At 42.4% G+C, this 13,678-nt stretch overlaps 1 protein-coding gene across 1 annotated transcript; it reads right to left on the reverse strand.

The window, feature by feature from the left end:
* Positions 1 to 6,751: 6,751 nt before the first annotated feature.
* On the reverse strand, positions 6,752 to 9,282 carry LOC122618537 (larval cuticle protein A2B). Its single transcript, XM_043795042.1, has 5 exons — positions 9,231 to 9,282; positions 8,998 to 9,146; positions 8,682 to 8,778; positions 8,386 to 8,625; positions 6,752 to 7,099 (listed from the first exon to the last, which is right to left on the reverse strand). Exons 2-5 carry the CDS (start codon positions 9,085 to 9,087, stop codon positions 6,942 to 6,944), a joined length of 585 nt encoding a protein of 194 aa, XP_043650977.1. The 5' UTR covers positions 9,088 to 9,146; positions 9,231 to 9,282; the 3' UTR covers positions 6,752 to 6,941.
* Between the last annotated feature and the right edge of the window lie 4,396 nt (positions 9,283 to 13,678).

The raw sequence follows: 13,678 nt of genomic DNA on the forward strand, positions 1-13,678 counted from the left end.
AACAAAAATTAGTCTTCTTTATCCTTTTTTTAAATATCTTTTTTCGCGCAGTCTTGGATTCTCCACTGGTAATAAAGAAATTGTCTAATTAGGCCGCTGCTCCAGCTTTTGATTGGCCATGGGCTGCAGTACGCATACGCCCCGTTGGCTTGCGCAATCGTAGCTAACTAGATTAACCTGGCTGGCTGGATGGCGGGATGCTGGATCCCTCTGGGCCACGAGTCTTGGCGCCCAAGCTGGGCCCGTCCAAACTGTCGTTAATTGTGGGGTCGGCTGGGTGGCTGACTTCCATAATTCACAGAATCGAACCGATAATCTACGGTGAGTTAGGGCACGTTTTGCCGGCCCATCTCCGCCTTGGAAATGCCAAATGCCAAATGCACTGGGGAAAATTCCAGATCTCTGGTCGAAGGAAATAAACAGATCTCTGGTCGAAGGAAATAAACAGGCTGAACCAGGACAACTTGTTTCTTTTGACTGGCTAATTGCAATGTAATAAAATGAAAACGAAATGGCGAAAGAGAAATATCGGACGACAAAGCATTTTCGTTTCCATTTTACCATTTCTTTAATGGAACAGCCTCCTTAACACACGCGCTCCATTAGGCCCGACAAACATGCGGCGAATGTTTATTCATATCTGGACCGACTTGGGGTTCGGGACGGGCCCGGTCCAATTCCAGATCGAGCGACACATCCACGGGTCCACCACCAGATCCAGATGGGGATCCAGATCCACAGACAAACAGGCACAGACAGCCGCACTCGGTCAGTCAGTCGGTTTGCCAGTCGGTCGGTCGGAAGCCAGGCCGTGCCAAGCTGATGCGAAAAAAATAAAAACACATACGTTTTCTATTGATTTGTGGCCAGATTTCTTGTTTTCCTTGCTTTGTTTACATAATGAACTGCCACCGAGTGGACCCCCTGTACCCCTTGCACTCCCTGGTCCCCATTAAGCTCCCCTCTCCTGACCATTTCCAGCTCCAGCATCAGTTATGCGGGTGCCAGTCGCACATAACATTGCTCAACGCTATCCGCCGACACTCGAGATCGGAGGCTATATCTATGTCCCCACTCGTCGTGCCCAGATATATAACCTTAGCCAATGCTATTTGTTGCTATCTTTATAGCAATCATAGCCAATGTCGTCGCCAATGCTGCGCCGAGCTGCCGTTGGGTTTCAAATGCTGGAACTTATTGCGAACTTCGTTTAATTGCCACAGGGGAAAGATGAAATGGCAGCCTCGTTGGCTGGAGAAATGCACAAAGGGGCGTGAATAATGGGAGAAAGCAGTTGAAAACTCCAATAAAAAATCGTCAAATGTTGTCTAAGTTAGAAAGGGGCTCAAATGGAAGGTCTGTAGAAAAAATCACCCATTTCGTTGAGGTAACACTAGTGGACCAGTAACTTAATACGAATCATTTGCGAGGAAGAGTAACACGATCTAAAAAGCTTAACTAGCAAGTAATTTCGCCTTTACTATCATAATTTCCGCAACAAATTAAGCCAAGCCAAACGTAAGATTTTTATAAAAAACAGGAAAGTCAGTTATATAAATATTATAGGAAGATGTATTTAGTATGTAAGCAGCTTAGAACATTTTAAATTGTAAGGCTGGCAAATTCAACTTTAATCACTAGCTTAACATCCCTATCACCAAAAGAGTTAAACAAACTTTTATAATCTTGTCGGGCTTGTCGTGTTTCCGTTTAGGGGACCCATTAAGCCCAGACGATGCCAACATTCTACGACAATTACGCTCATAATCTGGCTTTTCATCTTCCGCATTTTGAGCCGCCATCCCGGGTTGTTGGCCACTGGCCACATTCAGCGACCTGGTTCACTCACTTCCCCTTCTACGAAACGCAGATCGGAATCGAGATCGAGATCGCGAGCGGGGGATTGCATAATGTCATGGGTACAGAAGAAGACCGCTTTCAAGGCCGCAGTCGTGAGCACACTTGGCTGGGCCTTTCTTCCCGTTCCCCGCACGGATTCGGGCTTGGATGCCCATACCCATACCATCCCATTCCCAAGCCGCAAAAACTCAGGCCTTTTATGGCCTTTCCTGGCCGAGAGTCGTGTTGCTGCACTTCCCAATTAAAATGCATGGCTAGGACAGCGAAAAAGCGGCCGAAAAGCACTCTGATGCGATACGAATCGCAGAAAAGTTGCGAGCAACTGAGGCAACAAAACTGAAACCCGTTTTAAATGCACCGAATTTACATAATGTGCTCCAAATGGGCAGCGGGCGAATATAAATCCCGAATCCAAAAGAAATCAAAAAAAATAATCGAAAAACAGAGCCGCAAGCAATGGCAATGACAATTGCATGTGACAATTGCGGAAAACGGCCAAAGTTGCCAAAAAAAATCTGGATGCAAAGTTAAGTTCATGGAGATCCGAAATTGTGCATATGAAAGTCTCGGTTTCCTTGGCCATTCGAAGGGGAATAACTGCTACCGAGGCAACTGAAAACTGAGTCGAACGTGAAAAGCGAATCTGAATAGCGATATTGATGGCTGGCAATTTATGTTATTGAACCTTGCCTTATGCAAATTGAAAAACTATGAGTAATTGTTACCGATTTCTGGGCTTGTTTTAATAAGATTTTTCATCATTTGGCTGAATGTTTGAGAAATGAAAGTCCCGAAATTAAGGAGGTCCCCCCAAAAAATAATCAAACGACTTCCTTCCACAGAGGGCCACTTACTTTTGCTGTTTTTTTGAGTTGCAAGTTGCAAGTTGCTGGTGGCAAGTTGCCAGTTGCCCGTTGCCAGTTGCTAGCTGATAGTTTGTAGTTGCTATGTGTGTAGGCCGTAATATCAATGGCAAACACTTGAAAACTGAACCACTTTGCTGGGCTGCCACACTTGCTCTGAAGTGTTTGGAGTGGAGAGCTCTTGGGTTTATTTACGACAGCCGGCAGGCAGATGAGATGTGTCTGGGATTTTAGATTGTCAACGCGGTGACTCGGATTCTTCTGCGCACGAACATCGTGGTGCCCCATAATTATATGCCACTCCGTGTGTGCACAACTAACTCTGTGTCTATATCCATAAGTCGGGGGGCCCGACTATTAGATCATTCTCTTTTGCAATGCTTCCTCTGTCGCGCTCTGTGTGATTTAATTAACTTTTGCGAGCAGTTCCCTGAATCCAATTCAATAATAACGATTCACCTAGCAGACAAAAGGGCATGATGCCGCACTTTGAGCACCCGGCTTCGCAGTTCGAACACACAAAACGGGCTTGCAACCGCAAATTAGTTTCAAACATCGCACAAAACACAAAAACAGCCTGCAAAACTGCATCAGCGATCGGCAGCCTTGCAAAATCCGAAAATCCACAACAATAATAACCACAGCCCCCGCCATATCCCCGTCTATATATCCCAGACGCGGACTGAGAAATCGACAAACGATGTGCGCCTTCATTCTGTATTATTACTTGGCGGCTGCTTATTTTTGCTTTTGCGAGCTTAGCGAAGATTTTTCAGTGCTGATAGTAAAAGTGACGCATCAAATGGAGCTGCCTGGTCTTGCTTGTAAGTAATGGGTATTGGGGGTATAAATGGTCCAGAGTGATTTTATTATAATGCAGAAAATTATTATGAAGCTCGTTTTAAACTATTTGGAAGATATATACGTGCATGAGATATGTTATTTTATAAGTAAGTGATGAAAACTACAAGAAGAGGCTTTAATGATTATGAGCTGTGCCTATAAGCTATTTTTTTTACATATATGGAGATCGTTTGAATATTGTCATTACAGAGCACTGCCAAGTATACCCTATAGACCAAATGTTCTGATTTGCTGCTCCATCAGTCAATGACACAAACACTGGCACACATATGCTTATAACTCATTTTGCAATATTGTTCGAAAAACACACTAAAAACGTGTCCCAGCGACAACAATCACTTTGAAAGGGTCGTGTGGTTTTGCATCTTTACGGCCAACCTGGTCGCAAATGGGCATCAATAGAATAACCAGCGAACAACAAGTAGTTTTGTATTACATCTTACTTGGGTGTTTTGTAATGCCTGAATGCTAAATTTGGCAACTATTCAGGCAACAGCCACTAAACAGGCTTCAACGTCAATAATAGATGCCAAAGTGCTCTTAGTTTGGCCGGTTTCGGATGCTCACCTCTCGGCAGACTTTTATGGCTTAATTTTGAGCTGGCTCATAGCAAAAAATACATTGTTTATTGAAAACATTATTTGCGGTTTGCAAAACAGGGTTCAAGAGGGTTTGCAAAATAGATTTATTTGTGGTTTCACAAATCGCTTCGAGTGAACTAAGTCGAATCGATGGCGATCAACTGGGAGTTGGGCACGTGATCGGGCTCAATTAATAAGTTAGTTTGTTTGGCCACCAGACGGAAGTAATCATGGTCGATTATTTTAAATTGGCTGTTAATGAAATGCAATTGGACTTTGCCCAAGATATTTATTATGTTCAACAGAATATAAAAATTGGAAACTAGGTTTATGGCTTTTTTCTACTTCTTCCTTATTTTTAATGGTCCTCGTTTTGAACAGTTTTATAGATTTAAATTGACTTGAAAGTAAGTTAGTGTGGATCTTAATGTTCTTCCTTATTATTATACTCTACCAATGAAGTGCCAAATGTGTGGTTGCTATAATAAACCGCATCAAACTGATGTGCTCCCATTTTATTGTCTTATGCCCCATTTTGTTGTATTCTTATTCAGCATTTTTTAGCTTCAATTTGTAAGTGCACCATTTCCTTTGAACTGTTTGCCACCCAGCTGAAGCATTTCTTAGCCACGAAAAATGAGGCTTAAATTATTGGCTTGGCATTTAACATGACAGCCACATTAAATTGTCCACTTTGGCAACCTGTGTGCCGCACATATGTACACATATATGTATATATATATACCAGTAGTGCCATATATATGGCCATATGTTTGATACATAGGAGTCGGCCAGGCTGCTGCTGGCGTTTGGCTATTTGGCTATAATTGAGGTTTGACGTCTCGGGCCGGGTTGGGTTCAGACGTTTGCTCTGGGGCCTCAGACCTCTCGAGGAAATTCAGGCGACGACGGCCTGTCCAAAAAGCCTGGCAAAAAACAATTTTTATTTAACAGCTTCAGTTTTGGTTTGTTAATTGTCACTTTCATTGGAGCCCGCACAATCCCAGCAATTTTAATTCAATCCTAATGCGCCCAAATGATTTAAGATTGGGCAAGCTCGACTCAGAGCTGCACTCTGATGCAATCACACTGGAACAAATTATATCAATACTTTGTGCGCTGCAAATGTAATCCATAACTTAGCCGGCTTGAATCTCGCATTCGCATATATACAGCGGGCTAATCTGCGTTTTATGCAAAGCAGCGCGGACCGAGAAATGTTTGCCGATACCAGTTCTTGGTCCGTAACCTTGGGCCACAAACACGACGGGCCACTAAGAAGACGCTTCCAGCTGACTTGGCGAGCTATCCACATCCGTTGTGTAATTGCCGGCGGCCAGAGATGGAAACATATTAGAAAAATGCATTGCGTGGTGCTAGGCAGCTGTCCGTTGGTGTGAGGCAATTACAAGTCGTCAGAACCATTAATAGTTATTAAGATCGAATCCGAATTCAATTTATTTGTTAATTAACCGATTGGTTAATTCTATGTTGTCCCATGTACACAGATTAACAGCTATCAAGATCAGAGCTGAGATATGCAGTTAGGCGACTGTGATGTTTCGCTGATATATTAAGTATACGTTGCTGTGTTACAAATCGTGTGTTCATAGCTGACTAATAAAAAATCAAATAAAAATGGCAATAAACTGCATTTTTAACGGCATTTATGACTGCAGGGTGTTACATTTCGTTTGGCATGCAAAAGTTGATACAACTTTTTGATCGTGGGAAACTTAGCCCCAGAAGTATGCAAAGTAAATCTTTGGTTTTTGGTAAAACAAGTTTAGTGAGTTTCAAAACCATGAAATAAAAGGTTTTTCCAAGCCCAGCTTTATCTAAAATCCAAAGCTTTTTCTTATCTTATTCAGCTTTTCCTACATTGACCGTTTGGCGGGTCAGCCAAAGTCACCGGAAGAGAAGTTTTGGGGCCTCCAATTAAGTCAGCGAAATGAGCTATCTAAACAAACCGAGATACAAGCACGAAAAACAACTTATGTAAGTTGAAGATACAAATTTGCAGACCGTGAAAAAGTCTTGTTTTTGCTGGAAGAAAACCTCAACGGAAACGGACAACTTTTAACATTGAAAGGTAATATTTTTGCGATAATGAAATGCAAAGCTTTAGGAGCGTTCAATTGGCCATGAGACACATCGATTGTAGCTTCCCCAAATGGGTAGTGCAATCTGAATAAAGAGTTTGCAAAGTGCAAATTGTAACGCCAACATGGAAGGCGGAATCTGGTAGATGCATAATAATTATTTAAAGTCATCTGCTCATTACAAATTGTAGAGCTCAATTTTAAACCGCCCAAGGAACAAAACAAGAACAAGAATGAGTTTTGAATGAACTGAAGTGTGAATTTGTAAATAAAAAAAATAAATCGCATAATAGTATTATTCAAACATATATACATATATGTATAGTATGCAGTATACAGTATGTTAAAGAAGTGAATGGTTTTCAAACATTACAAATGCTTAAAATATTTTGTAATTTGTCTGAAGGAACTAACAGAAGCACCAAAGAAAACATAACACAAAGTGTATTCTTTCACTTAAACATTTTTTCGAATCTTTATTTTACAAATTTGTTGCATAACTTAAGTAAGATTAACCTTGATGTTTCCCTTTTGTTCGACCGCGCAGCGTAGATCTCAGAATTCCTTCGCAAGCTACACTGAGGGAACCATTGAGGTTCCAGGTGGAGGCGTACAGCTAAGCGGGCTTAAGTAACTAAGAAGTGAATCCACTGGGCAGCTCGGAGTGCGTCCTAGTAGTGGCCCGCATAGGGACTCGCATAGTGGCCGTAGTGTCCGCTGTACTGGTCGTACTGGGGGATGTACTCGTACTGCTGGCCCTGGTTGTAGTAGCCATCATCGTAGTCGTAGTGGATGGGTGCAGCTGCCGCCGGAGCATAGTGCTTGGCCACTTGAAGATCGAATAAATATAGAGACTTTAGCTTGTGCGAGGGGGAGACTGGCTTAGATTTATTTCGCTCTGTTGTAATAATGACCGACAAAAAACTAAACTGCCGTAACAGCTGTTAACCGTTTGCTATTGTTGGCAAGTAGCTCAACTGGCCAAAATAAATACGGTAACAATTCAATGCTGACCGAGGCAGTTTCTTTGGCCATTTCTTTGCCCCCTTGCAAATAATTTATTTGTGCACGAATTTGTCAGTCAATTGGTCACAGGTGTTGTTTTCGTTTTGTTTTGCTTCGTTTTCCTATGCCTGATTTTTTGTTGTTGAAATTTTACTTTTGTCGCCGTTTTGCATGCAAGCAAGTTCGTTGCCTAAGTCTTTTGTTTTGGCTGCTGATTTCTTTTGCTGTGCGTTTCACTGATAATTCTCAATTAAAATTGCACCGCAGCACCCACAACAATTATGCATTTTCACATGAATATCCAACCATGTATTCATTTCCCAGGCCCAAAGCGTTGCGACATTGAGAAAATTATGCTAAAGTCTTGTGAAGCAAAGGGAGAAGGGAAATTGGCCGAAGAAGAAACGGCAATTTTCGTGAAAAATATGCTGCGGTGGCTGTTGTTATTTTTGTTTTTTGGAAGATGATGCACCTGACATAATCTGTGTGGGAAATTCGAGACGGAAAGTGCATAAACAAAGCTAGATCTTTGGCTCCGATCGGAGCAAAATGAGGTAACCCACTAAGGAGGCGTGTCGGCGCGGATTAGTCAACCATATGATGTTACACATTTCCAGCCCAGTTTTACAGCCCATGATTCAGCTTAGCTGCTTGACTGGCCACAAATGCGAGACTAATTGCAATTTATTGAATGAAATTGCCAATGCAACTGCCACCCAAGCTAGAAATGAGATGAGATTATAATGAAATTATGGTAACTTATTCAGACAGCCCAGAACGTTCAGTAGGCTGCATAGTAATCAGCGTCAAAACCAAGATCATCATCACCATCGTAGCCGTTGTCGTCTTCGTCTGGGCGCAATTTGCGATACTGATTGTTCAGATAGTTGGCATGCCGCCTGAACAGCTTTAGCATGCGATATGTGTTCATGCCTGAAAGAGCGAGCAGAGAACACGTGGAAATGGGTGGGCGGAACCCCAAGAAAGATGACTATGGAGGAGTGGGGAAAGAAGAGGTGCCACCAGAGGTGAAGGCCAACTATAAAGGTGCTGCTAATCCCCTCTCTAAAGTCCTCAACCTATATGCTGTCCCAAACGTTCTTTACTCACCATAAGGCGCCGGGGAGGCCACAACCAGAGGAGCATGGGCCACTGGAGCCACGTGCTTCACCACCTGCGGTTCGTAGTGGGTCAGGACGGGCTTGTGGGCCACAATGGGACTGGCCACCACCGCCTGGGCGTGCACAGTGGGTCCAGACTTGGTCACCACGGCGTTGAAGCCGTGAATGGAGTCCGCCGTGTAATCCACAGTGCGGATGGAACCATCGGGCTCAACCAGAGAGTACTGACCTGTAGTTAAAAGATATAGAAATGCGCAATCTGCGGATCATCCGTGGGCCACTTACCCTTGACCACATCTCCATCTCGCGTCTCATGCTGTGACTTCACATCGCCTGTGCTGTGATCAGCCACTCCGTAGTTAAAGGCGTATTTCGGATGATCCTGTTTGAAGAACAGAATGATTAAGATTAAGGGTTTAAGGTTTAAGAATGGGATATAACATTGTGGGGTTCAATAATGTTAAAAATTAACTTTAAATGAAACTTCATCGGAATAACTAGAACTTTAAGATTCTAAAAAAGGATTTTTTCGATTTGATGTAACTTTTTTGTAACTTTAATGTTTTTTAAAACTTTATGTTTGAATCACTCAAAAACTCACATAGTAATCCAGGGCATATCCCGGTCGCGCCACAGCAACACTTGCGAAGAGAGCCAACGAAAGGACGACGAAGCACACGAAGTTTGCCATTTTGTACTTGGTTTTTATATTTATTGCTTCAAATGCGTTTGAAACGAGGAAAATATTTGCTAAAAATAAACACAAAATAGATCGTATCCGTTAGAAAACACTGCACTGAGTTGGAGATCTTTTGATATTTTCAGGAGATTTACTTGGAGTATTTCAACGGCACTAGATACAAACACCACCAAGCTGCCCGGAATACTGTGGCGATTCTAAAAGCAAGTTTCCATTAAATAAGCGCGAAAAGTGCGAAAGTCGCGAGCAGCGCAGCAGACGCCGGCAGAGACGTCGGCAGAGAGCAGGCACAATGCCAAGACTCTTGGTTTCTCAGTCACTCGGCTGTGGCGAATGGTGATCGGTGATCCAGTCTGGTGAGCCACTCTTCGCCGGGCAAAGTGGCAAGTAGATGCCCGGCCATGTGAATGAAGTTGCAGCACGGATCCATGGGATGTTGCCACACGCAGCCGGGTTCCACTGAATCCACCGAATCCTATGAATCCGCTGAATGGGGTGGCGTTGTCTTGTGTTTTGTTGGCTGATCTGCGACACATTTCTCAAATCCGTTGCCAATCCCCCAGCGATTGTCAATGAAGTCATCTGGAACAATCACTTCTTCTCAGCTCAGAATTATGCGAGATTAATCATTCGAGCTAATCATTAATTTCCTTGATTTCTGCAAGAAATGATTGTGGCCAATTTAACTAACAACTTAATGCAGGCCAGGGCAGCCAAAACCAAGAGCGAAATCGAAATCAAAATAAATCGCTGACAAGAACCGAAAAAATGTAAATCAAACACAAATCGGGTCAAGTTGCAATTGCAGCACAATAAGGCCCTAGTTATTCGGCACATGCGAAATTCTCAGTGATCTACTTCAATGACAGTGGTTAGGACCAGCAACCAGTACTAGTAATAGTAACAGATACTATGGCCACTGCACCCGCTTTGGTCTTTTGTCTTTTGTCTTTCGTTGGGTAAATGCAACTTGAAGGTCAAGCGCATTAAACTAGGCTTCAAAGTTGGCTTCCAATCTGGGCTGAAATGACGGCAAAAGTCTTTGGAGCAGGACAATTTATGATGCCAAATAACTGCTTTTCCTTAGCTGCTGTGAGTCTGACCTTTGCTTTGGCACTAACAATTAGTTTGAATAGTAAAATATATATACCCTTACCAATGAAGCTTTTAAGTTTAGAAACTGTATTAAATGGGACACAAATAATAATAAGCCACCAAGTTTGTAAGCAGAAAACCACCTAATTTGGCAGTTTTTCAATAACCTCTAATAAAGTAACTTGCAAGATGCACTCATCTCTTTGGCTAATTTGTGCGCCCACAAAGCAGATTGAGACAGATTTTCAATCTTCAATTTATGGCAGTTACACACCCTTGAGAAAAGACGAGAACGTGCCAATTGCGGTCTGTCTGGCAGCCTACAAAGTAATCCAAATTATGTACAGACCGCAGAAGCCTTAGGTTTTTGTGCGACTAATAATGTGGGCTAGTTTAATGTCCAGGTCGGCATTTCTTGGGCATTTTCATTTTCACACAATTAACCATGGCGAGGGGCGTGCTAAAGACTCTAATTAAACGAGGGGTGCTTCAGAAGTAATCTCCAGCTGACCCGGGCACAAAAAAATATCCAACAGACCTTCGACTTTGGCTTGGAAACAATTGTCTCTCTTGGACTGCGGTTTTTGTAAAACTAAATACTAGATTAAGTCAATTTGCATGCTGCCAAAAAGCATTTTGCTACCTAGACTTGGGAAAATTCAGTCAGCGATTGTCGGCGTTTTCCGAAGGTTTTCCATATATGCACTCGCAGGTTTTTTCAAACCGTTCTTTTTGCTGAGTAAGCAGGCATCTTGACAGACACATGTGCGTGGCTGGGCATTGTTTTCTGAAATCTGGCAATTAACTTATGTTAAATATATTTGGCCTATGAAAAAAACCAAGCCAAGAAAATTCATAAACAGAGGAATTCCTCTAAAAGGTTCTTAAACGTGGCACTTCAAGGGGCAAGTTTATGTGGGATGGGAACTACGAATTGGGAGTAAGGAAGTCAAATATTCTAGTCTATTAAATCCAAAAAAATCTTAATGGATAAATGTGAATCAGATGATGAATTGATTATATTACAATGCTGTTTCAAAAGATACACATATTTACCAGTTAATGGATATTAAAAACATGAGAAGAGGGAATATTAAAGCCAATTTTAAAAAAAGTTAAAATAAGGTAAAGGTAATTATGGGTGACCCTGATCTATTTCCTACTTTGCCATCATACCTCCTTTCTCTGTGCATTTATATTAAATACAATCGACTTAAATTGGATTTCTTAGGCACGTACTTCCTTTTTATTACCTTTATTTTCATCCCGTGAATGGGAAGATCATTCTGCTCAATGTGCTTCAGCCCGGGAATCGGCACTGCAATTACCATGAGTTCGCAGTTTGGCCAAATCCAGAGACGAGTCATAAGCCGGTGACTTTGACTCGGTTTACTTTGGTCACCTAATTTCGGCTTGTTTGCACACCGACTAATTTGACAATGGAGCACTCGACAACTGACTTGCAACATGGGGAAAGGAATGTGTTGCAAGTCGCTGGTCTTGGGAGTGTGGGCGTCTTTAGACTTGTTTCTCGAGTGATACGGTCAACTCCAGCTGGGGCTGTCATTGTTGTCGCCCCTAGTTGGCCATGGTCCAGTGACTCCGCCTCAGCTGCCGCATCTCCAATTGAGTGACCATTGTTAGCGTGGCCGGTCTGTTACAGAATGACCCGTGGCAAATGCAAACGCGTTCGCGGCAATAAAATGCAAATGAATGGCTGCCTCTGGGTCTTTCAGCCCATCGTCTCTTCCTCCAACATAAATTTCGCACCTCGGCGGCCAATTTGCTGCAGACTGTTTGCCATGCATCACATTAACGGCCCAACTAATCCAGTTAACATTGTTATATAATTGACTCCGACAGTCGAAGCTCTGATTAGGCACTGCTGTCTGCGGCAGATGGGCTGTCCGTCTCTTATTATTTATGCCCGCTTCTACTTTACTTTGTTCAATTATCTCCGCTCAGTTGGCAAACATTAATCAGCAATTAATGGCGTTATTCAATTACGCAGGCAGTCAGACGACATTTAGCATTTCACAGTGGTTTACAGACCAATGACCAATGGCATATGCAAGACACAATGCGTATACGTGATATTAGTAACATGCTTTTATTTCAACATTTAATCATTTAATTTATTTATTTACTGGTCTTGGAGGTGCTTATATTGCTAATTGAATTTCATGCATTTTCTCAAACATTTTTTGGCATGTGCTTGACAGGGTATACAAATTTGTTAGAAGTGACAGTGTGCAACTAGTAAATCGCTCGACAAGATACTTCTTCAGCCCTCTGCACATCTTTCGAAACCAGTAGCCTTTGGTTGAGGTATTTTATTATCTATAAATTGTATCAGCGCCGACAGATTTGTATCTCAGAAGTTGTATCTTAATGTTGCCGCCACAAACAGCAATACAGATTCCAAGATACCAAGATATTGTAACTGCAATGGATGCCATATAGAGAGCACGTGTTGGCGACAGTTTACTGAGGCAGTCGTCTTGAATGTCAACTAGTCGAAGTGAGCAAAAACCGAGAAAAACAGAGTAGCATAATGCCGAGACTTAGTAACTGTCATTTATCTATGAAGAAGTCGCTGGCTAAGTAAAGGTTACTGGAGCAGCAGATGCGAGTCTACATTCCACTCGACATTGAGATTTCACATTTTGGCACAAGGGAACAGTACTGAAGTACTGTCTTGAAGATCTGAGCTCAAATCTAGTTAGCCATCGGAAACTTCCTTCCGGCATTTCCTACTTCTTGACCTTAGTGGACGGAGAATCCGCCCCCAAAGGCGGCACCTGTCCGGTCTGTTTTCGTTTCAAGTGAATTAATGGAGACCACGTATGGCATATTCACCCTTTTGTTTTGGTTCCAGCACGAAAATGCGCACATTTAAACGCTCCGCTGCGCACTGATCTCTGATAAATTCTTTTTCCCTCACCCAGCACTTTTGCACCATTTTCCCGACGTCTCTGTTTTGATCGCTGGCCATTTGTCTAGAGCATAGACCAAAAACCACGTTGTGCCCATTAAGAGATCAATATTTGGCTTTGTTTCGACTTGTTCGCACGTTAAAAGTGACGGAAATGCGAAGATTTGTTGCATGCGGAAGCCCCCACACACTCATCTCTTGTGACTTAAATGTTTTGAGTTATGCTTTATTTGTTTATTTTTTCTTCACTGGAGAGATGCCCCCGAACTTGTGACCGCATTGAGGGGCAACTCCATCGGGGGCACCCTTATGCGGTGGCTTCCAATGGGCACAAAAGTAAAAGTGCGTAAGTGGATAGGGAAATTGCGGTTTTCCACATTCAAGTGACCTTGTTATTTGTTATTGGTAATGTATCTGTATTGGAAAGGAGTGAAACAATGTTGTCTGCCATTTCCTAGGAACTTACATAATTGAATATTTTTATAATCAAATAAAAAGGGAAGCTCTTTAGAAGCATCTTTAATCCGTGGTAATAATCTTCTTTTCTATAAA

Source organism: Drosophila teissieri, chromosome 3L (assembly GCF_016746235.2).
Source record: "Drosophila teissieri strain GT53w chromosome 3L, Prin_Dtei_1.1, whole genome shotgun sequence".
Classification (NCBI taxonomy): Eukaryota; Metazoa; Arthropoda; class Insecta; order Diptera; family Drosophilidae; genus Drosophila; species Drosophila teissieri.

Coding starts and splice junctions, on each gene's coding strand:
- LOC122618537 (XM_043795042.1), bottom strand. CDS start 9,087: ATGGCAAACTTCGTGTGCTTCGTCGTCCTTTCGTTGGCTCTCTTCGCA. Junction 8,779..8,997: donor GATATGCCCTGGATTACTAT/GTGAGTTTTTGA, acceptor TTCTTCAAACAG/GATCATCCGAAATACGCCTT. Junction 7,100..8,385: donor GGCCTCCCCGGCGCCTTATG/GTGAGTAAAGAA, acceptor TCGATCTTCAAG/TGGCCAAGCACTATGCTCCG.